This window comes from Podarcis tiliguerta (genome assembly GCF_965153285.1).
Source record: "Podarcis tiliguerta genome assembly, chromosome: Z".
In the NCBI taxonomy this organism is placed as follows: domain Eukaryota; kingdom Metazoa; phylum Chordata; class Lepidosauria; order Squamata; family Lacertidae; genus Podarcis; species Podarcis tiliguerta.
In genome coordinates this window covers 46,037,394-46,062,128 of record NC_139553.1, presented here as the reverse complement: position 1 = coordinate 46,062,128, position 24,735 = coordinate 46,037,394, and the positions used below count along the sequence as shown (strand labels likewise).

General features: G+C 43.8%; 1 protein-coding gene across 2 annotated transcripts; it reads left to right on the top strand.

Moving 5' to 3' along the window:
• The first annotated feature begins 905 nt into the window (after nt 1-905).
• Nucleotides 906-14,126, top strand: VGLL1 (vestigial like family member 1). 2 transcript variants are annotated; one of them, XM_083422529.1, is made up of 4 exons: nt 906-1,112; nt 3,002-3,207; nt 4,377-4,787; nt 11,669-14,126. In XM_083422529.1, exons 2-4 carry the CDS (start codon nt 3,024-3,026, stop codon nt 11,707-11,709), a joined length of 636 nt encoding a protein of 211 aa, XP_083278655.1. In that variant the 5' UTR covers nt 906-1,112; nt 3,002-3,023; the 3' UTR covers nt 11,710-14,126. The 2 variants fall into 2 exon arrangements, with proteins under 2 accessions (XP_083278655.1, XP_083278654.1); XM_083422528.1 differs by having other exon boundaries at nt 918-1,112; nt 3,002-3,231.
• Nucleotides 14,127-24,735: the final 10,609 nt, after the last annotated feature.

Genomic DNA, 24,735 nt, shown 5'->3' with positions numbered 1-24,735 from the left:
AATGTGCCCAGAAGCAACCTGCCCTTAATTCTAACTTCATGTCTCTTGAACCCAGCTTTGGGTGGATGTTCTTGTGGTGAAAAACAAAGTTGATCCAAACAAACTTGAAGTCTACCCTCCCCTGACACAGGCAGCATTGATAAGCTCTAATTAGACAGTTGGAAGAGGTAGAGCACCTCCGGCCTTGGAGTGGGAGACAAATGCCGGCCTCCAGCTCTTTTCATCTGGCCCCCAAGGCTCTTGCCAGGCCATACTTCACACCGGCCCTCCTTTGCAAACTCCCTTGAGCATTTGTGCCTGGTTGGAACATGTTGTTGAGATCTAATAATGCTTGCTGGCCTGGATAGATAGAAGATATTGAAACCAGTCCTCTGCACAAAGGTAGAATTCAACATTTGTTGGAAGGCCCATTTTCGCTTATGCTGCTGCCCCCAGCCCCCACAAGGCAAGCGCCCCCACCCTCAGTCACTTGCCTTGAAGGGAATGTTTCCCTTCAGCTAGAAAAGGTTTCCTACCCATTGCCTGAAATTTGGTTACAGCTGGGAATGAGGTGAGGTGGAAAGGGATGGATTTAAAGGTTGTACCATGCACAAGTTCAGGGAGGCAGTCGATGTGCAGGGAGAGTGGGAGGGAGCCGAGAGGGTGAAACATGGGGTTGCCTTTGCGACTCAGTATCTGCACAGTAAGGAGTAGGAGAGAGCTGCATTTTTTACCCTGGCCAGGCACACTGGACGATACCAGAGTCTAGCCTTCTAATATATGCATCAGTTCCTCAGGTTGCCTGTGTGCCTCGTTGCCAAAAGCTGCCTTGTAGAAACCCAAACCAAACAACCCTTTTTATTTTCCTCATTCCTGAAACCTCCAAACCTGGTTGACTTGTCAGGGTGCATTTTGCACATTCCTGCTAGCAAGCCTGAAGGATACGCCTAGTTCAGTCATTGCTGGAAGGACAGAGAACAAGTAGTGTGATCTGACGCAGGCCTCTCTTCACCCTGGGATTGCTGCCGAATTCCAGCATCAGCGTGGAGATGGAAACCTGGAGCGCTGCAGTATGAGCTGTATGGAGGGACAGGAACTCTGCCGGGTGGCTGATAAGAAAGCAGTACGTTGGGGTAAGCAAACCTGGGTAGCTGGAGAAGAAACGCCTTCCCTTAGCTCCAAATATGTCTTGTTTTGTAAGAGGAGAGGATGGGGACAATCCCAATGCATTCAAAGGGCTCAAGTAACATCATGGGAGGACGTGAGGCCTGTCAATAGCCAAATGGGACTTGCAATGACAAAATGTTGCAATGTTAATCTGTTCAGGGTTCCAGCAGTTCTGTTCAAAAACCTTTATGCCCTGGTTTTCCATGGGGGGGGTAAGGAGGTGAGTTTTCCACACACACACCCTTTATGCAAACGTTATGGTTTCCCCCAGAGACCTGCTGAAGCATCCTCCTTGCGCGCTGGTGCTGCCATTCCTCCCTCTCTCATGACACCAGAACTCGTGGACATCCAACGAAGCTGATGTGGTGATTCAGGAAGGACAAAAAGAAAGTGCTTCTTCAGGCAGTGTGGCGTTAAACTACAGAGGTCACTCCCACGGGAGGCAGGGAGGGCCATCAACTTGGATGGCTTTAAGAGAGGGTTAGACTAAGTTGTGGAGGAGAAGGCTATGCTCCACCTTCACTGTTGGAGATTTTATGCTTCTGAATACCAGTTGCTAGGAATTACAAGCAGGCTGTTTCACTCAGGTCCTGCATGCAGGCTTCTCATGGGCATCTCCATGAGAGCAGGATGCTAGACTAGATGGGTCATTAGCCCATTCCAACAGGCTCTTCATATGTTCTTATTTGGGCTATCAGCCTATCAAAGCTTGAACACTGGAAGGGGCAATATGCCCCTTGAATACCTGTTGCTGGTGAGTCTGAGCAGAGGACAGCTGGTGTTGTTTGTGTGCTTTTCATGGACTGCCAGGAGGCATCTGCTTTGCAACAGTGGTGGACTATATAAATTTAACATGACGGTCTTTTAAATCATATCCTTTGCAGTTTGCAACCCTCCATACTGAATGGCACATACGAGTCACGTACTGAGAGCATGTCATTCAAATAAAACAAATACAAAGTTTAACGAAGTTCTGGTGGGCTGAAGCTAAGTATAATTTCAAGCCTACATGCATAGGTGCCACCTCCCTGGGGCCCTGGGTGCCCGAGCACCCACAAAATTCCCCATTAAGGGGCTGGGCACCAACATATTTCAGTGCCAGGGCCATGCACACTGCATGGCACCCGCGGCCCCGGGCACTCACGGTCGCAGGGCCAAGCTGGCACTCCTGACTGCATGCAAAGTAATAATTAGTAAATATTATTAATAATAATAAAATTTAAAAGCACTGTTACCTACCTGGAGAGTCAAGCCCTCCACCTGCCATGGGGGAGGGGAGCAGGTGAACCTGGAGACATCAGCTCTGCCCTGGGGTCCAGCAACCCTATATTGTATCCATCTCCTTTAACAAGAAAGGCAATTCTTTCTCTTCATCATCATAGCCAATTTCAAGCAAACAACCCCCTGCCCCGCTCTGTTGAGTAATCTGCTCTTGACTGCACAGGCAGTGATAGCTCAGAACATAAACGGTGACCAATGATACAGCAAAGTTTGGTTTTAGGGTAACACAAAAACTAAGGAAAACAAGATTAAGACCCATCTGTGAAAATATGAAAAGCCTTTATTGACTACTGTATACAAAGGTAAAGATCACTGTCAGCCTGTTCCCTGCCCTTGATATACTCTAAACTACTCTTCACCTCAAAACTCCTGTAAAGAAAATATAAAGCAGAAATAAATTATTGAGATTACCAGTATGTATAATTATTGAGTCGTTTTCAACCTGTTGATTACCCACCCCTTGCATCTGTTTTGTTTGTTTTGCTTTTAATTTGCAACTTAAAAATAGTTTAATGAAGCGTATTTTTTGAGCCAGAACCCACTCTTCCATCACTTTGTTTCTCTTCGTTTTTAGGCACAGACAAAAGTCCCTAGAAATGGAAGAGAGGAAGGACTCCACAAAGCTGAGCAAATGCAAGCAGCCTGTGAAAACAGAGTGGGGAGCCCAGTGTGTGGTGTTTACCTACTTCCAAGGAGACATTAACAGTGTGGTGGATGAGCACTTCTCTAGAGCATTGAGCGCATCCAAAACTCCACAGGATTTGAGCAGAAAGAACAGTGGTGAGGATGCAATTGTAAAACATGGTGAGCTTCTCCTCCACATTTTCTGGCTGCTGGTTACTTATGTAATAATGTTGACTCACTGTGGACAAGAAACTTGTACAGCCACACAGTGGCGTAGCGTGGGTTGTCAGCACCCGGGGCAAGGCAAGTAATTTGTGCCCCCTACCCCCTGGATTTTAGCACTGCAAGTGCGAGCGCGCCCCCTCCAGATGTTGCGGCCGGTGAGGCCGGCCCCCCCTGCACACCCCACACTACGCCACTGCAGCCACAGCTGCACTGTGGTTCTCTCCCTCAAAGAATTCTGTGCACTATAGTTTAGCCATCGCAGAGACACAATTTCCATCAAACTTTAACATACTACAGTGCCCAGAATTCTTTGATGGGGAGAATGTGCTTTGAATGTGCAGTGTGCACACAGCCTCCATGATAGTTTCCAGACACCCTGCTTACTAAGCAGTCATTGTGACTGCTTTGCAGGGAGGTTATACACTGTGGCATCAAAGAAGTGCTGCCCTACATTTTGCTGTGTGTTTTCCTGCCTCTTTTTGTGATGGGGGAGGGGGAACAGCTGTCCTCTTTCTTCTCCATTTCATTTATGAATCAATTTGCGTGAAGCGCCATGAAGTGATTGGCAATATTATAACCCAGATACAAATACATGTAACAGCCTAAAACAGCCATGGCACATACAAATTCAAATCCATGACAGATACAAACTCAGGAATGATTGGTAACAACTGGACTTGGTTGGGTGGCCCAGGGTGTGTGGGGTCACTGGAGATGGAGAGATTTGTTTTAGCTTTCTCTCCTTACCTTCCACTCTTGCAAAGATACTTTGAGGACTTAAGCAATGCAGGTGCTAAAACAGAAGTAGGTTTTTGGTGACCAGACTCCTGTGGTTCTTGGTATACATTGCTGGAGGGCATGATTCTGTCTTTCAATAGCTGGGCTTCCTGGAAGCCTTTGCACAGGGTAAGAAGGAAAAAGATTTCATGGTTGTGCCCACTGAGTGATGCTTTCCTAGCACATCCTTTAGTCACGAGTATCCTTATGTTTGGGGTTACGTGTGGTCTCTCTGCGTTTTTGGTGGTTGTATTTATTATAAAACAATTTCAAAATGCAATAAAAATGCATTGATTACATCCTTCCTCCCTTTTAATAAACAGAAAGCCACACATCTCCCCAGCAGTGGAACTTCTCGCCGCAATGGGCTAAGCCGTACCATGCACCGCCTCCTTTAAACCTATCCAGCTCCGATGATAATGCAGCTGCTGCAGCGACAAGCCCCTATCCTCCTCCTCTTCTCCAGGGCATCACACCACCAGCTACAGAGCTATGGCAGTTGCCTTCAGGGGACAACCCAAATTTGACTGCAGCTTCAGTGTACCCTCCCTCTATGCCCGACGTGCATATGACGCAGGGGTCTGTGTCAGATGGGAAATACGGGTCCCTGCTGGGTCTCTTGCAACAGGAAAGGTGTCCTTCGTCTGTCCAGGAGCCTCTCAATTCTGGATCTGCTTGTCCTACCAGCTCTGCTAGGTTACAAAATATGAGCCAGAGTTTAACTTCTAGGGGAGGTAAGTAAACATTGGCTTACTTTGATTGTTATGGCTTTTATAAATAGAAAGGGACCAGGAGAGAAGAAGCACTTAAATGAAAAATGCTGGAAGGATATGTTACAACAGCCCATTGCTGCTGTTGAATGAATTAGAAACAAATACTGGTTGAATGATTGTGCAATATTGTGCAATATTGTGATTGCAAGATGATCGTATGATATCACCATTGAATGATATGATTGTATGATAATAAGGTTGGGTATTATGATTGTATGATATTATGATAAAACATGTAAACAGGAGCATTTGTGAGGGCATCTAGTGGGGGATTTTGAGAGGGAGGCCTGGAGTGCCGCCTCACAGTGTACATAGGACCAAGAGACATGGATGGCGAGGGAGCTGCTGCAGTGACCTGCAACACCTGTGCCATGTTACACTTCCTGCCTGAGAATGTGCAAAACTATGCCTGCCCCAGGTGAAAACTGGTTGCCTGGCTGGCAGAGAGGGTGCATCAAATTGAGGCCCACTTATTCACACTTTGAGCTGTTGGTATAGATGAGGAAATTCTTGATAGAGCAAAGTGCACCGCCTTGGAACAGCAACACAGCCAGGGTGCTCCTAGGGAGGAGGAAGATTGCCCATTGCAGGAGACAAACACCTGGAGGAATGTGACACACAGAACCAGGAGTGCCAGTAGCCATGCTGCGTCACTGGAGTTGCAAAATTGATTCCATGCCCTCATCTCAAACACTGATTCTGGGCCAGAGGAGCAAGGACAGCAGTTGTAGACTTCAGAAAACACAGAGGTGGCTGTGGAAGATGCAGTGTACCAATTCCTCCAAATAAACTCCCCAGAAGAGGAAAAGAGGTGTGGTGGCAGGAGGGGACTCCCTGCTGAGGGGAACAGAGGCTGTGTGGTGGTAACAGGATGTCCTGGAAGGTTCATGATGTGACAGAGAAGTTGCCAAGCCTTATCAAGCTCACTGACCACAACCCCTTCCTTTTGATTCAAGTACGTACAAATGATACTACCAGAGACAGCCTTCCATAGCAAGGGGCTACGGGACTCTGGGTGGGAAGCAGAAGGGCCTTGGTGGTTTTTCATCACTGCTTCCTGTTGAAGGCCATGGTCCAGGAAGAGAGAGGAAAATACTGGAAGTAAACCATTGGCTACACAAGTGGTGTCATCAGGAAGAATTCCGCTTCTTGGACCATGGTCTCTGCTTCCTTGAGGAAGGACTTCTGGCAAGAGATGGGGTGCACCTCACAGTGGTTGGCAAGAATGTCTTTCCTGAGAGTCTCACAAACCTGACCAGAAGAGCTTTAAATTAAATTTTGAGGGCGAGATAACATTCCAGACAAGAGGGGAACACCTGGTACTAGTGATAATACATTCACTGATGCACAGGAAGCTGAGGTGGTGCTGCAGAAACTTGGTAAAGGCTAGGAAACTACAATAAGGAAGCAGCCAGAGGGAATGACTCATGGTTTCAGATGTCTCTATACTAAAGCACAAAGTATGGGAAACAAGCAAGACATATTTGAGCCTCCCTAGAGCAGATTACCAAGCATTCAAAAAGGAGAGATATAGTAGTCAAGGGAGACTTCAACTACCCCAATATCTGTAGAACTCAAACTCTGCCAAGAATGTAAGGTCCAAGAAATTCCTCAATTGCCTCGCTGACCATTTCATTTCCCAGAAGGTGGAAGAAGCAACAAGGGGATCATCTATCTTGGACCTGGTCTTCACCAACAGGAAGGAACTGATGGACAAAGTGGAACTCCTCAGAAACTTTGGAGGAAATGATCATGTCCTCTTGGGTTTCACAGAGGCAAGGGAAAGCTGAGTGTACTTGGGTATGCACTCTGGATTTTAAGAAGGTTGATTTTGAAAAGCTTCAGGAAATACTGGGTGAGATTCCATGGTCAGAAATACTCAAAGAAAAATGGATGGGAGTTTCTTAAAGATGAAATATTGAAGGCACAAAAGCAGACAATTCCTACAAAAAAGAAAAGTGGGAGGCATCTAAAGAAAGCAGTGTGGCTGCATAAGGAGCTTACAGGTGAGCTGAGATTTAAGAAGAGTATGTCTAAGAAATGGAAGAAAGGGGAAATCGTGAAGAAAGAGTATACACGAGTAGCCAGCAGTTACAGGGAGTTGCCTCTGTCTTCACCCAGAATGAAAGTAGTGCCCAACCTGGAGTTAACAGAATCAATGATGCAAGAAGGGAAGTGCAGCCCAAGATAGGAAAAGAGGTAGCAAGGGAACACCTGGTTACAATAAATGAATTCAAATAACCAAGGCCTGATGAGCTGCACCCAAGGGTACTCAAGGAGCTTGTGAATGTAATCTCCAAGACCTTGTCTATAATCTTTGAGAATTATTGGAGAACAGCTGAAGTCCCTACAGACTGGAGATGGGGAAATGTCCCCATCTTCAAACAGGGGGAAAGAGAAGATCCAGGTAATTACCAACTGGTCAGCTTAACATGAATACCAGGAAAGGTCCTAGAGCAGATCATTTAACAGTTGGTGAGCACTTAGAAAAGAATGCTGTGATTACTAAGACCGAGCATTGGTTTTTCAAAAGCAAGTCCTGCCAGACAAATCTCATTTTTTAAATTAGGATTACAAGCTTGGTGGATCAGGGGAATGCTGTGGATTTAGTGTATCTTGATCACAGGAAGGCTTTTGCCAAAGTCCTCCAATATATTCTTATGGAGAAGGTGGTAAAATGTGGGCTGGGTGAGGTAACAGGTGGCTTTGTAGCTGGTTGCTCACTAATGGTTCCTCATCACCCTAGAAGAAAGAGACAAGTGGGGGACTGCAGGGTTCTGTATTGGGCCCATCTTTATAAATGACTTGGATGAAGGGATGGTAATCAAATCTGCAGATTACACCAAACAGGGAGAGGTAGCCCTCCATGAGCGGTCCAGAGGGTGGCAACACGGCTTTTCTGCAGTAGCTCCGCATTTGTGGAATGCTCTCCCCAGGGAAATTCAGCTGGTGCCTTCATTATACATCTTTAGGCACCTTTGGCAAACTGACATGCCAACATCATGTTGTAAACGGCCCTAAGATCTATGGATAAAGAGAGTCATACAATTTACTAAATAATACTAATAATAACTAATGCCTTTGAATACAAAATCAGGATTCAATATGTCCTTAACAGATTGGAGCACTGGGCCCAAACTAATAAAATGAATTTCTGCTGGGACAAATGTCAGATTCTACACTTTGACAAGAAGAACCAGATTCACAAATATAGGATGGGGGACACCTGGCTTACTAGCATTACAGGTGAAACTCGAATATCGTGGAAAAGTTCAATTATTTCAGTAATTCAAATTAAAAGGTGAAACTGATATATGAGAAAAATTGAATATTAAAAGAAATCAGCAAAACAAGGATTGCAAATAAAGCAATATTGGACCTCTGAAAAGTAGAAGCATGCATACGTACTCAGTACTTGGTTTGGGCCCCTTTTGCATCAATTACTGCCTCACTGCGGTGTGGCATGGATGCTATCAGCCTGTGGCACTGCTGAGGTGTTATGGAAGACCAGGATGCTTCAATAGCAGCCTTCAGCTCTTCTACATTGCTTGGTCTCATGTCTCTTTCTCTTGACAATGCCCCATAGATTCTCTATGGGGTTCAGGTCAGGCGAGTTTGCTGGCCAATCAAGCACAGTAATCCCATGGGCACTGAACCAGGTTTTGGTACTTTTGGCAATGTGGGCAGGGGCCAAGTCCTGCTGGAAAATGAAGTCAGCATCCCCATAAAGCTCGTCTGTGGAAGGAAGCATGAAGTGCTCCAAAATCTCCTGGTAGACAGCTGCGTTGACCCTGGACTTAATGAAGCACAGTGGACCAACACCAGCTGATGACAGGGCTCCCCAAATCAACACAGACTGTGGAAACTTCACACTGGACTTCAAGCATCTGGCATTGTGTGCCTCCCCATTCTTCCTCCAGTCTCTGGGTCCTTGGTTTTCAAATGAGATGCAAAAGTTACTCTCATCAGAAAAGAGAACTTGAGATCACTAAGCAACAGACCAGTTTTTTTTGTTTTTTTTTAGCCCAGGTAAGACGCTTCTGATGTTGTTTCTTGTTCAGGAGCGGCTTGACAAGAGGACTACGACATTTGAAGCCCATCTCCAGGATCCGTCTGTGTGTGGTGGCTCTTGATGCACTAACTCCAGCCTCAGTCCACTCCTTGTGAAAGTCCCCAACACGTTTGAATGGTCTTTTCCTGACAATCCTCTCCAGGTTGTGGTCATCCCTGCTGCTTGTGCACCTTTTTCTTCCACACTTTCCCCTTCCGCATAACTTTCCATTAATGTGCTTCAATACAGCACTTTGGGAACATCCAACTTCTTCTGCAATTACCTTTTGAGGCTTTCCTCCTTATGGAGAGTCTCAATGATGGCTTTCTGCACAACTGTCAGGTCAGCAGCCTTCCCCATGATTGTGCTTCCTTCTGAACCAGACTGAGAGACCATTTAAAGGCTCAGGAACCCATTGCAGGTGCTATGGATTGAATAGCTACTGCACCTTCTCACAATATTCTAATTTTCTGAGATTGTTAATTTGGGGTTTTCATCAGCTGTACTCCATGATCATCACAATTATAACAAATAAAGGCTTGACATTTCTTGCTTTGCATGTCATGAGTCTATCTCATGTATTAGTTTCACCTTTTAAGTTGAATTACTGAAATAAATGAACTTTTCAATGATATTCTAATGTTTTGAGTTTTACCTGTACATGTGAAAAGGCTCTAGGGGTCTTGGTCAGGGGTCAGCAAACTTTTTCAGCAGGGGGCTGGTCCACTGTCCCTCAGACCTTGTGGGGGGCTGGGCTATTTTTTGTGGAACATCCGTGGGCCACATTTAGAAGGCAATTGGGCCAGATTTGGCTCCCGGGCCTTTCTTTGCCTACCCATGGTCTTTGTGGACCACAAGCTTAACCTGAGTCAACCGTGATGCAGCAGCAAAAACAGCTAATACTATTCTAGACTGCATCAACAAAAGTATAGTGTCCAGATCAAGGGAAGTAAAAGTACCATTTTATTCTGCCTTGGTCAAACCACATCTGGAATACTGGGTCTAATTTTGGGCACCACAATTTAAGAAGGAGATTGAAAAGCTGGAACACGTGCATAAGAGGTGACCAAGATGATCAAGGGTCTAGAAGCCAAACCTGAAGAGGAACGGTTGAATGAGCTGGGTATGTTTAGCCTGGAAAAGAGGAGACTGAGAAGAGATACGACAGCCATCTTCAAATATCTCAAAGGCTGTCACATGGAGGAGGGAGCAGGTTTGCTTTTTCCTGCTCTCGAAGGTAGGACTCAAACCAATGGCTTCAAGTTATAAGAAAGGAGATTCTGGCTAAACATTAGGAAGAACTTTCTGATGGCAAGAGCTATTGACAGTGGAACAGACTCTTTCTGTGGTCTTGGATTCTCCTTCCTTGGAGGTTTTTAAGCAGAGGTTGGCTGGCCATCTGTCATGGAATGCTTGAGCTGAGATTCCTGCATTGCAGGGGGTTGAACTAGACAACCCTCAGGGTCCCTTCCAACTCCGCAATTCTATGATTCTATGGTTTATTCTATGGTGCTTAGGATTTATTAGACTATATAGTGTAAAACTTGAAAATGTGTTTTGGTTGCATTTTCAGAGTGACAGCGCTAGTCACAACTCACTTGAGCTGTCTTGGGGCTCTTCTTACAACCATGATGGATGGTGTCCTAAGTTGCTCCATTGGTTTTGTCATTGGTGTTGCCTTAGATCTGCTAGGTTGGGTGATGATGTTCTTTGCCCGCCAAGTGTTCAAAACTGGTGTCTTTTGAGATGTGTTGATTACGGAGCTATTTTTCAGAACGACCCGCCTGTTGCGCAGGGCATTTATTAGGGTCTGTTTATAGTAACCGAAACCACAGTTGCCTTGAAAAAATTGCCTCCACCGTGGCCTTTTTTCTAGCTCACCCTCATCTCCCAGGCAGTGATGGAGAGCCCATGCACTGGTTAACTGGCAAACCATCCTCTGGTCCCTAAGCTTATTGGCTGGCTTTGGGTCAGTCATGCTTCTCTCAGCCTACCCTACCTCACAAAGTTGTTGTGAGAATTAAATAGGTGTGTGTGTATGTGTGTGGGGGGGGTATAGAATTAGTGTTTGGCCCTCCAGATGTTCCTGAACTACAACTCCCATGAGCCCCAGCATGGTCAGGGGTGATGGGAGTTATAGTTCATCTGGCAGGCCCAAGTGTCCCCATGCCTGGGTTAAATGAATAGATTTAAAATATTTTGATGATCTAGCAATGTGCCTTCCACACAGTTAATAAATGCAAGGATTTATTATTTTTAATCCAAGAGTTTATAGCAACAGGCAAAAACCATCTTAGAATAGCATTAAATGTTTTCTCTATTGCTCTGGGGCAGGTGTGGGCAACCCGGTGAAACGGCAACACTGGCTAGTATGAGTTGTACTTCAGCAGCATCTGGAGAGCCAAAAGCTTCCCTACACGTAACTGAACTGATTATTGAACAGCATGGGCCTATTTATTATTACTTAATTAATTTTTTTAATCATCAAAACTTTATCAGACAAGAAGCACATTAACAGCAAACGTGACATACACAACAAAACCCAACCGTGAACTTAGTTCTCACACTGTACTGTAAGTTGCTACAGAGAGAGAAAAAACTGGTGCAACCAGAGGACACAAATAATTATCTTTACAGTGGTAGAACAAATTAAGTACTTAACCCGAGGTACCACTGTAGTCATAAGTAAATGAAATGCAGAGGTTCCATCAGCCCTCCCTTGTTTCCTGCCCCTAATATCCTCCTCTTTAAGATGAACTATTTTCCCACTAATATCCTCCCTATTTTCCAGGTATCCTTGAAAATGATAGAAGAAGAGATCTCTACTTTTAGAAAATGGACACGTTTGTTTATTGTTTCTGGCCCAGAGAAATCTCCCGTGTGGACATTTTTCAAACAACAACAACCAGCCACTGTGATGAAGAGGAGGACATCAGTCACCCCCACCTCCAACCTCCGTTTGCAGACCTTTCGGTGCTCCTTTGAAAATATATATACTGGGTGTGGGGAATCTTCAGCTTTCCAGATGTTGCTGGACTACAGCTCCTATCATCAGTGGCCTTTGTCCAGGCTTGCTGGGCTGATGGGAGTTGTAGTTCAGCAACACCTGGAGAGCCAAAGGTTCCCTCCCCCACAACACCTGGTCTATGTACAAGAACATGCTACCACGTACACCATGTTTTTTAATTTCCCTTTTGCTTGCCTTTTCAACAACCCTAATGCAGCATGCTTGGCACATGGGGACTCTTTCCATCTGGAAGACCCCCAGATCCTACTTTTCACACCAGCTGGAGCTTGCCATCAACTTCCAGAGTGTTTGCTGGCCATCAAAAGAGAAGAGAAGCACCAGCTGTGGTGGAGGCGCATGGCTGCAGGCGTAAAAACTCTATGGGGTGTGATAAGAAAGCCAGACCTTAGAGATCATTGTGTCAGTCTAGATCCCCCAATATCTGATATGTGTTAATGGATGTGAAAATTATTTGTTTTCCTGAAGAAACAAAATAAAAACCATTCCTTCCAGTAGCACCTTAAGGACCAATTAAGTTTGTTATTGGTATGAGCTTTTGTGTGCGAAAGTTCATACCAAGAACAAACTTAGTTTGTCTCTGAGATCTACTGGAAGGAATTTTTTTATTTTGTTTTGACTACAGCAGACCAACACGGCTACCTACTTGTTTTCCTGAAGGACATTCTCAGTTCACCCTGCTATAGATCCCTACTCTGCTCAGCTCCTACTCTTCTCTAAAGGAGGAAAATTTAATAGAAAAAGATTATGTGACTGGAAGAAGTAAAAGGAGGGGGAAACACAGCAGTTTTCTTGTTAAATGCAAAGCAATGCATCTGCAGGCCCTTACTGAAAGGCAGAACTTGCACACTGATGCAACACTGCCTAATTTACACAAGAATCTGGGTTTTCTTGCTTTCAGAACCAAGCGTTGTTTCTGTAACAGAAATCACAACTGCCTGTTTCCATCTCTGGTTTACTAGAAGGGAGAGAGAGAGTGAGTAATCATTTTCTTTTTCCACTTTAAAAACCAGCACGAGCAGAAAATGCTATTTCTGCAGGTCTCCCTTGAGGGTGGAAAAAGTCAATAGTGTGTTCTCTGGGACACTGAGGTGTTGTCATACTTGCTGATGCTTTCATTCCTCTGGGCTTTGTATATTTCTCTCTTACTCTGGAAGACTTGGCAAAACATTAGATTGTATTGAGTTGCCACCATCTGGTGCCGCAGATATATATATATATCTGGCTTCTGCTCCTCCCCAAAATTAAAATATGGCACTTCTTGTACTGTCAGCTCCCATCTGAGGTAAACCAGCAGTCACCAAGTTCTGAGTTGCTTAAAGTCTGGACGAACTGCAGCATCTAAATCGAAAGAGAATCCATGCATTGATTTATGAGCATCCTTCTCTCTGAAGCAAGTTGTCCTGCTTACATCTCCTCAGCAGTAGCCAACCTCAAGGGCAGAGCTAGAGGTGTGTGACTGGTTTGGTTACACTGGGCATGGAGCTTCTGGGATGCAGCAGAAGGCCCACAACTATGAAGTTCAATGGAAGGCAAGAGGCAGGTGTGTGTGTGTGTCGTCGCACCACTGAGATTTGAGATGCCAAGGTCTACTACTGCCAGCCTCTTCAGCAAGTGTGCCAAAGAGCTAAGCCTAAAGGACGAGTCAGATTCAGCACTTCAGATCAACCCCTATCCAAAGCAGGAAAATACTGGGCTGACCTGACCCAACCTGGATCTGGGCCCTGATTTGATTTGGGGGGGCCCATCCCTAATGCCTAATTGGGGTTTTAAACCCCTAATTAAATATGCAGTCATGAATGGATGGGAGAAAGAGACACAGCATTTAATGTTGTGGGTGTCGCTTCTGTGGTGTGTTCCCTACAAGGAATCACAGATGAAGCAGATCCAGCAGAGGCTACCAGCCTCTTCCTTCCACCCTCCCCCAGCCTCAGCACCTTGCCTTTCAACAAACTCAGATCACTCTGGGTGGGTCCTGAGCAATCGAGGGCTGTCTCAACCAAAGTCAGGTGACCCTGTTTAGGATCTGATGCACAATCCTACCGAGCAGGAAGTGTGCCTGGATTATTGGAAATCTGGTAGCTCTCCCCCCCCCGCCACTTTGTGACAAGTCTCTTACATTGTAGATTGACTAAGCAAGCACTTGTTTTCTTTAAATCTGTGTACAGTGCTTATTATGCATGCACTTGCTTAAATAAAATGCACCATTATGTTTATGAATATATATGTGTACCCACCAACTTGCTTCATGCATTAGGCAGAGGGTTTTTTTGGCCAAGTAAAACATGGTCCACAATAAGGGAGATTGTTCTTCATGGCACCAGCGGGGCAGTTGGGTAATCTTAGGGAAGCTTCCTCCAATCTGGGGTCCTCCAGATGTTGCTGGATTTCAGCTCCCATCAGCCCCAGCCAGCATGGCCAAGGGTGATGGAATCTGTAGCCCAGCTACTTGCTTCCCCAGCCCTGACTTACAGGGGTGCCTTTGAACAAAAAGAAGTTCCTCAAAATTGGATTAACAAACTATAGTTTGAAATAAACTGACTAAAACTGACTAATGTGGGGGAGGGAGACAGTGCTCCTGAAGGTAGGAGTCTATCAACTGATGAAGATGATCATCCAAATGTCATAGACCAAATGGAGCAAACAGCACGCAGACCTAGTGGTGAGAGGAAAAAATCCTTAAATAAGAGACACGGGGGAATGACTAATGGACTTCAATGTCTGTACACTAATGCACAAAGCATGGGAAATAAACAAGATGAGCTTGAGCTCTTGGTACAGCAAACTAAATATGACATAATAGGCATCACTGAAACCTGGTGGGATAAGTCCCACGATTGGAATGTAATAATGGAGGGATACAATCTATTTCAGAGAAACAGACCAGACAAGAAAGGAGGAGGAGTGGCGTTATATGTCAGGGATGTGTATACCTGTGAAGAGCTCCAAGATTTAGAACCTCAAAGCCAAAGTGAGAGCATTTGGGTCAAAATTAAGGGAGAGAAGAATAACAGTGACCTCATTGTGGGAATTTACTATAGATCCCCAAGCCAAACGGAGGACATAGATGATGCCTTCCTGGAACAGATGGCCAAGCATGCAAAAGGAAGTAGTAATGGGGGACTTCAATTACCCGGATATTTGTTGGATGTCAAACTCAGCCAAGAGCATAAGGTCAAACAGATTCCTCACTGGCCTTGCAGACAACTTCATTGTCCAGAAAGTGGAAGAAGCAACAAGAGGAACAGCCATTTTAGATCTGGTCCTAACCAATGTTGATGACCTGGTTAGTGGGGTAGAAGTGGAAGGATCATTAGGCGTGAGTGATCATGCTCTTCTGAAGTTTACTATACAGCGGAAAGGAGCAGCCAAGCATACTAGGACTCAATTTCTTGACTTTAAGAAAGCCGACTTCATAAAACTTAGGGAAGTGCTGGGTGAGATCCCATGGACAGTAATACTAAAAGGAAAGGGAGTTCATGATGGCTGGGAGTTTGTTAAGAGGGAGATAGTAAAAGCACAACTTCAGGCAATACCAATGAGACGAAAACATGGAAGGTGCCCAAAGAAGCCAGGGTGGCTATCTAAAGAACTTTTAACTGAGTTAAGATTAAAAAAGGATGTGTACAAAAAATGGAAAAGGGGGGAAACCACCAAAGAGGAATTCAAACAAATAGCCAGCACATGTAGACACAAAGTCAGAAAAGCTAAAGCACAGAATGAACTCAGGCTTCCTAGAGAGGTTAAAAGCAACAAAAAAGGCTTTTATGGGTATGTCCGTAGCAAAAGGAAGAACAAAGAAACAGTGGGGTCACTCAGAGGAGAAGATGGTGAAATGCAAACAGGGGACACAGAAAGGGCTGAACTCCTCAATGCCTTCTTTGCCTCAGTCTTCTCCGATAAGGAAAACAATGCCCGACCTGAAGAATTTGGAGCAAATGATTCAGCAGAGGAAACACAGCCCAGAATAACTAAGGAGATAGTACAAGAATGCTTGGCTAGTTTAGATGTATTCAAGTCTCCAGGGCCAGATGAACTGCATCCAAGAGTATTAAAAGAACTGGCAGATGTGATCTCAGAACCACTGGCAGTCATCTTTGAGAACTCCTGGAGAACAGGCGAAGTCCCGGCAGACTGGAGGAGGGCAAATGTTGTCCCTATTTTCAAAAAGGGGAAAAGAGAGGACCCAAATAATTACCGCCCAGTCAGTCTGACATCAATACCAGGGAAGATTCTGGAGCATATCATTAAGCAAACAGTCTGTGAGCACCTAGAAAGGAATGCTGTGATCACCAATAGTCAGCATGGATTTCTGAAAAATAAGTCATGTCAGACTAACCTGATCTTGTTTTTTTGACAGAATTACAAGCCTGGTAGATGAAGGGAACGCAGTGGATGTAGCCTACCTTGATTTCAGCAAGGTATTCGACAAGGTGCCCCATGATATTCTTGTAAAGAAGCTGGTAAAATGAGGTCTTGACTATGCTACCACTCAGTGGATTTGTAACTGGCTGACTGACCGAACCCAAAGGGTGCTCATCAATGGTTCCTCTTCATCCTGGAGAAGAGTGACTAATGGGGTGCCACAGGGTTCTGTTTTGGGCCCGGTCTTATTCAACATCTTTATCAACGACTTGGATGATGGACTCAAGGGAATCCTGATCAAATTTGCAGATGACACCAAACTGGAAGGGGTGGCTAATACCCCAGAGGACAGGATCACACTTCAAAATGACCTTGACAGATTAGAGAACTGGGCCAAAACAAACAAGATGAACTTTAACAGGGAGAAATGTAAAGTATTGCACTTGGGCAAAAAAATTGAGAGGCACAAATACAAGATGGGTGACACCTGGCTTGAGAGCAGTACATGTGAAAAGGATCTAGGAGTCTTGGTTGACCACAAACTTGACACGAGCCAACAGTGTGACACGGCAGCTAAAAAAGCCAATGCAATTCTGGGCTGCATCAATAGGAGTATAGCATCTAGATCAAGGGAAGTAATAGTGCCACTGTATTCTGCTCTGGTCAGACCTCACCTGGAGTACTGTGTCCAGTTCTGGGCACCACAGTTCAAGAAGGACACTGACAAACAGGAACGTGTCCAGAGGAGGGCAACCAAAATGGTCAAAGGCCTGGAAACGATGCCTTATGAGGAACGGCTAAGGGAGCTGGGCATGTTTAGCCTGGAGAAGAGGAGGTTAAGGGGTGATATGATAGCCATGTTCAAATATATAAAAGGATGTCACATAGAGGAGGGAGGAAGGTTGTTTTCTGCCGCTCCAGAGAAGCAGACATGGAGCAATGGATCCAAACTACAAGAAAGAAGATTCCACCTAAACATTAGGAAGAACTTCCTGACAGTAAGAGCTGTTCGACAGTGGAATTTGCTGCCAAGGGGTGTGGTGGAGTCTCCTTCTTTGGAGGTCTTTAAGCAGAGGCTTGACAACCATATGTCAGGAGTGCTCTGATGGTGTTTCCTGCTTGGCAGGGGGTTGGACTCGATGGCCCTTGTGGTCTCTTCCAACTCTATGATTCTATGAGACTTCAACACCACCTCCTGTTGAATGGGTGTAATGATCCCTCCTTTTCCAGATAGGAGAGCCGTCAGGGACATCTACAGTTTCATTAATTGCAGTATGTACCTGGAGCCTGTACTTGAATTCTTTTAAGAGAAGCTTTCTGGCTATTGTTACTTTTGGCAATGACAAGTTCTTACTTTGTTCAGTGAAGACAATGGTGAGGTTAGAGCAATTTAGAAGATGGAACAATTTCACATCATAAATGCAAATGGGGCACATTCCTTAACCTTCCTGCCACTCAAACTGCTTGCCAATTCCTTCCCAGAATTAGAAGAGGGGACAATTAGACACCTATTCATATGGTAATAGCCACCTCTTCATTGAAAGTGGGCTTTCTCCATTAAAGAAGAAAGAAGGCTTGAGCCTGAGAATTGATTAAAGTGGCAAATTGCATTTATAAACCACACACACAGTGCTACGATTCACACAAACACAACTAAATGTGCAAGATTAAGAGCTATTGTTCCTTTCAAAATTTTTGGAAAAGCAGACGTTTCCCATCCAGTCTGTAAGAGGGAATTGCATTAGGGCTGCTGGCTCTTGTTTCATGAGAGAAAACAACGCACAAAGGCTAGAAATACTATATTTCTTGGCTACACAGTGAACCCAAAGCCTTCCCTTTTCTAGGAAAATTAAAAAAGCCAGATTGAAGGGCACTGCCAGGCCATCTCTGTTTTCACATGGGATTCAGTAATGTGCTGGCTAATCCAGCTTGTGCAATTACAGTTGATTTGGAGGTCTTATGCAACAAACCCGCTTTGCCCCCCAAATCGGACTGTTGATGATAAGGAAAGTGAGGGGGAAATGTCCTGGAAATGTGGGACAAACCCTTGCTTTGACACGATGTCATCTTCTGAAGACAGCCATTAAGCAGAGCAGCAGTATGTGCTGGCAAAACAATTCATAGCATTTGGGCCGAATGGAAAAGCTTAGGCTCCACTCCTCTTTTCCATGGCATGCTGGGAAATGCAACAAAAACTTGGAGGAAAACTTTGATCTGTAGGCAGTGACTATTCTCAGGATGTTAGAAGTGTCAAGCCACTGTGAGATCTGTTGGTGCACAAGTTCCTAACAAACTGAGATTATGAAATTATCCCATCCCAGAAACTCTGGGCAGCTTGAAAGTGGCAGCCAGGACATATTGTTATGAAGGCTGTGCACCACCCCCAATCTCTGCTGAACCTCTAAATGTCTACCCAGAAGTAAGCCCACTATGTTCAATTAGGCTTTCCCCCAGGTTGGGTTTTCTTCAATCAGCCACATCAGTTGTGATGTTTGAGACTGCTTTATTTGGTCTCAACAACAACAGCCGCTGGGGAACCCACAAAAGTGGGATTCACAGGCCTAAAAATTACACAGATGTTCCCTCACCTTAGCTTTACACATGTGTAGAAAGTAACTCTCATTCTCAGAGGAAAGCCAGCCTGCATTATCAGAGCTGAAGAATTGTCAGGCAAAAGTACAAGGCCATGTTTTCCCAGCACAAACGTCCTTGACATTTTCTCAATAATCTCTAGCTAAGCCGACTCTCCTAGCAACATCCTGCCACATGCTTTTTAAAAACATCTCTTCACAAATAGGCTGTCTCATACCTTCCAAGTGCCCTAGAAAAAAGGGACATCCCATTTGTTTTCATATCTTGGGGACCATTTTGGTTGCCACAATTTTGCATGCTCTTGCCCCACAAAAAGCACTTTTTCGGGGTGAGAGCGAGGCACGGGTCATGTGACTATCCCGGAATACAGGTGTTCTGGATTTGCATTGGGGAAAAGTTGGAAGGTGTTCATTTCCTCTTAGAGTCATTGTTGGCATCCTTCTATCTTGAGAGGTAACCTTCCTGGGCAACAAGCTTAGGCACTGAGTATGGAGCTCCAGGTTGGATGGCATTTTCTATGCCTCCTTACGGCAAGTCCTGCAGCCAAGCTGGTGCCAAGCATCTTGCTCTCCTTTCCTTTGTGCCACATCAATGAGGCACAGGGGGTGGGTCTTTTTGTCTGGGCAGCCCAGTAAGTGTGGGAAAGAAAAACTTAACTGCAATGGAGAGAGATAAGTTTCAGAAGGAGACAGGAATAACATTGGCTAAGAAAGTGAAATACTTGGGGGTGAATATGACTTCTAAGAATGTAAACTTATTTAAAGATAACTATGAAAAATGCTGGTCTGAAGTGAAAAAGGATTTAGAAATATGGTCAAATTTGAAATTATCATTGCTAGGTCGAATTGCTGTTATAAAGATGAATGTATTGCCAAGGATGTTGTTTCTGTTCCAAACATTACAAATTGTGGATAAAATGGATTGTTTCAAGAAGTGGCAGAGAGATATTTCTAAATTTGTCTGGCAGGGCAAGAAACCTCGAATAAAATTTAAGATACTAACAGATGCTAAAGAAAGAGGTGGATTTGCCCTGCCAGACCTTAAACTTTATTATGAATCAGCTGCTTTTTGCTGGCTGAAAGAATGGATGCTTCTTGAAAACACTGATGTTTTGGATTTGGAAGGTTTTAACAATGTATTTGGTTGGCATGCATACTTGTGGTATGACAAGGTTAAGGTCCATAGGGCCTTTAAGAACCATATTGTTAGAACCAAAGTTAAAAATTTGTCAAGAATGTATAACTTGCTGTTGAAATGGAATACTCAAGATGAAACGGTGAAATCGGCTATGATTAAATGGGCACAAGATGTCAGACACAACATTATGATGGTTGACTGGGAACAGTTATGGACCACTGGTATGAAGTTTACGGCATGTAATGCCTTAAAGGAGAATTTAATGAAAATGATTTATAGGTGGTACATAACACCAGTCAAGCTTGCAAAAATTTATCATTTGCCCGACAACAAATGCTGGAAATGTAAAGAAATGGAAGGTACCTTCTTTCATCTTTGGTGGACATGCTCAATGATTAAGACCTTCTGGGAAATGATATATAATGAAATGAAAAAGGTACTTAAATATACCTTTCTGAAGAAACCAGAGGCCTTTCTCCTGGGCATGGTCAGCCAATTGGTGTTAAAGAAAGATAGAACTTTTTTTTATGTATGCCACAACAGCAGCAAGAATACTTATTGCAAAGTATTGGAAGACACAAGAGCTACCCACCCGGGAAGAATGGCAGATGAAGCTGATGGACTATATGGAAATGGCAGAAATGACTGGCAGAATCCGAGACCAGGGAGAAGAGTTGATGGAGGAAGATTGGAAAAAATTTAAAGTATATTTACAGAAATATTGTAAAATTAATGAATGTTAGAAGAATATTGGAATGAAGTTACATGGTTTTTGCAGAAGTGTTATTAAGAACTATATGAATATTAACTGTTAATGTGCCAAAGTGGAAAATTTAAAGTTAAACTGTGTTAGGATAAATTATAGAACAAAAATTAAAGAAGAGGGAAAGGAAATTTGAACTAGAAAATTTGAACTAGAATCCAAAAAAGGGAGGTGCGAGGAAGTCAAGGAAATAAGCAAATGAAAGATATAGATATGAAATTTGGATGTGTGTTTAAATGTTTTTGTTTTGTTTTTGTTGTATTGTTGTATTGTATCTTTTTTATTGTTGATGTATTGTCTGTTGAATCTATGTATTGTTTTTCTTTACCTTTTTTCTTTTTATAACTATAAAATATCTAATAAATATTATTTAAAAAAAACAAACACAAAACTCACCTGAAAGTTACTCATCACTCAGAAAACTAGCATGATAGTTACTTGATGCTGATTTTTCTGATGATGTAGGATTTGATCCACCTAAGTTTTACTCAAGAGTTAGGGATAAAGGAAGAAATTAAATTCAGCTTAGATTTAAAGGTGAGCCTACCTAATTGCAGTCTCTGAAACAATACATGAAACAGAATTTTGCCCATTGTGAAATTGAGAGAAATAGGCAGGACACGAATTGAAATTAATGGATGTAAACCCTGTCCTTACTTTCCAGTGCATCTACTTTGAGTAAAAAGTAGCAGGATAGAACCCACAGATGGTTAATAAGATGATCTTTGAATTTATAATTTTATTGGCAAACTTTGCTGGTTTAGCTTTGGATCCTCAAAAGCAGGCATAGGCAAACTCCAGCACCCCAGATGTTTTGAGACTACAATTCCCATCGTCCCTGACCACTGGTCCTGTTAGCTAGGGATGATTGGAATTGTAGTTCCAAAACATCTGGAGGCTGGAGTTTGCCTATGCCGGCTCAAAAGCAAGTGCCTAGAAAGGGCACCATCTTGCCCAAATTCAGCACTTTACATGTTTACCCAGAAGCAGTGTTAGAAACTGAGATATGAAAACTAGGAGCTAAATGGCACCTTAAACCTAGGTTATGGGTGCAACAATGGAATGTCTAGGTGTGCTTTTTTATAACAAGAATACCAAGCTGAAAATGAATAAACTGCAGCTAAAATATTACGTTCATTTTTCACATGGTCTCTAGTCCTTCCCCTGCCCACCCCCCTAATATTCTTAAGAAGGTCTCTTCTCCAGTCTTCAGAGAGTAGCTGGAAGTGGGGAGGCAGAAAAATGGTCCTCCTTTTCTTCCACTCTGCAGTTTTAATCTGAAATCTTAGGGGCAGTACTGGTCCAGAGCTCAGAAGCTGCTCACGCTAATGAAATCCTTGTTGCAAAATGTGCCTAGAACAATGGGAATTTCGAACACTGCCCAGAAGCAAGTACCACTGTGCTCAATGAGGCCCAGAGACATATGCAGCCCTATAATGGGAAAGTTAAGTATTTGCTTAAACCTCTCTCTCTCTGTCTCTCCCACACACATACACCAGAATTAAAATAAATCTTATTTTGGTTGCATCATGCCAGTTGTCACTAGGAAAACTCTAAGCAGGACCTGCCACATTCCTACCACACACACTTGTGATTGCTGGAGAAAAGCAATACCTTTCCTTCTCCTGAATTAGTTTATGCATGTGCTACTTTAAACCACAGACGGGGTGAGCTCCCATTGCTTGGTCCCTGCTCCTGCCCACCTAGCAGTTCGAAAGCACGTCAAAGTGCAAGTAGATAAATAGGTACTGCTCCAGGGGGAAGCAGTTTAAAAAGGAGAAAAAAGTAACTGAAAATTGAAAATTAGCTTTGTCTAAAAGGACAGATACAAATAGAAATTGTTTCCTCTAGACAGAGCCTTTGAAACTGTTGCATGAGTGAAGGAATTTTCCATAGAAGCAAGGTCTGTGAGAAATAAAATTGACCTTGGAGAAGAATGTCAAAACAAGAAGCCCTAGTGAATGCATTTTGCAAGATAAGCGCCCTACTGGAACAACCTCATGAGAAGACGGATGTGATGGCTAATAAAATTGACAATTTGGGACAAAAAACAACTGATTTTGGACAGAAAGTGAACATTTATACAGAAAATATTTGGGTATTGACTCAGGAACCCATTTCGAAATGGCAAGCTGTGGAGAAGACGATGGAAAAAAACTGCTTCTGAATCTCAAGTAATACAAGTGGAGGTCTCATCTTCACAGAGACAATTTGATGGATACAAGCTGATGCCATGTGTGATTGATTTTGAAAGCCAGACCTGGAGAGACGATGCCCTGCTTGGATCAGAGAAGGAAAGTTGGACAGACTCCCTTATGAAGGGATGTTCTGGACTTCGTGATTCGGATCTGGGCCAGGGGGAGATTGAAGATGTGGAGGCCTTTAGCCTCGAAGGGACTTTGGAGCATGCCCTGAAACATCTTTGGGACTTTAGTTTTGACTATGGAGTATGGGCTGATCTGCCGACAAGGAATAAAGGAACTGTCAAGATGGAAGTAAAGTGTAAGCATAAATTTGAAGAAGACCTGCAGATGGGAGATGGAGAAGAGTTAAGAGCCTCGGATAGAAGATCACCAGGCTGATGGGCTATGTAGAACTGATGGAAAGGACTGACAGAATCCGAGACCAGGGAGAAGAGACGGTGGAAGAAGACTGGGAAAAAAAATTAAAAAATCTATTTAGAGAAATATTGTAAAATTAATGAATGTTGGGAAATGTTGGAATGAAATTACATGGCTTTAGTAGAAATATTATAAGGAGTTAGGTATAAATAAACTTTAAGGTTTTGATGATAAGATAAGGTAAAAATAAATTAAGGTAACTAAAAGATAGAAAGCAGTGAAAGACGGAAAGGATTTGCTGATATAATTAACAACTGGAATACAAGAATGGGAGGTGTGAGGAGGTCAAGGAAAGAAGTTAATGAAAGACAAGGATTTTGATGTATTGTGTGTTTTTTTGATGTATTGCTTCTTTGTGTTTTGATGTATTGTTTTTTTGTTTTTTTTCTATGTAATTTTTAAATCTTTTTTTTCTCTTCTCTTTTCTCTTTTTTTTTCCTTTTTGTGTAACTTTTAAACTTCTAATAAATATTATTTTAAAAAAAGAGAGAGAGAAATAACGAAAAAGTGAGTAAGGCATCTAGAAGCATTAGATTTCACGCATCAAAGCTACACGTCTCTCCCAAGGCAGCGCGTGCTGACATCTTTCTCGCATCTTCTCCAGCCTTCTTCCTTCATTCTGGGCGCATGTTCCAGTCAAATCTGCATTTCAAAAACAGTTTTCAAACACAACAATAGTTATCAGAGTAATTCTAAACGCATTAAACAGCGTGATTTATAAAAAAAAACCCTTCGCCGTATTTCCTGGCAAATAATGCTCCTTACATCCAAGTCTTCGTTGTGAGGCTAGAGGTCTTTTCCTTTTACCGATCTGGAATTGTCTGCTGTCACTGGACAGCCTCGAGCTCTAGTATTATGAAAAGTGGAATGTTGGGGGGGGGGAGGGGGGTGGTCCTTCCCTCTATTTGCTCCACCCGATGTAGAAGACCCTTCCTTTTCCGCTCGCAAAGGTGGCGAAGCGAAAGCAAAAGGAGGCGTGGTTTGGACCACTCAACCACGGCGGAGCAGCTGGAGCAGCCTCTCCCTCCTGGAAGGGAGTTCGCATCCCTTCATTGTCCCGCCGCTGTTTTTGACTGAGCCAGAGGAAGTGTGTAAAACCTGCCGCGCCAAAGCCGCTTTGTTTGGTGATCCGCCTAGGAGCTTGGTGAGGAGCCGCTGCGGAACAGCCGCGCCAAAAGCGCGCAGGACTCCCGCTCTTCCTTACAGGGAAAGATAGTCTAGAGTCTAGACTGCCTGCTATATTGGAAAGGCGCGGGGAGAGGGGCGCGGGAGGCAGAGCTCTCTCCGCGCAAGGCTTGCTTTCTGCACTGCCTTGCCGGGTAAGGGTGGGGGTCGTTGTCTTTGGTTCCCCTTTG

Coding starts and splice junctions, on each gene's coding strand:
- VGLL1 (XM_083422528.1), top strand. CDS start 3,024: ATGGAAGAGAGGAAGGACTCCACAAAGCTGAGCAAATGCAAGCAGCCT. Junction 3,232..4,376: donor GGATGCAATTGTAAAACATG/GTGAGCTTCTCC, acceptor TTTAATAAACAG/AAAGCCACACATCTCCCCAG. Junction 4,788..11,668: donor GAGTTTAACTTCTAGGGGAG/GTAAGTAAACAT, acceptor CCTATTTTCCAG/GTATCCTTGAAAATGATAGA.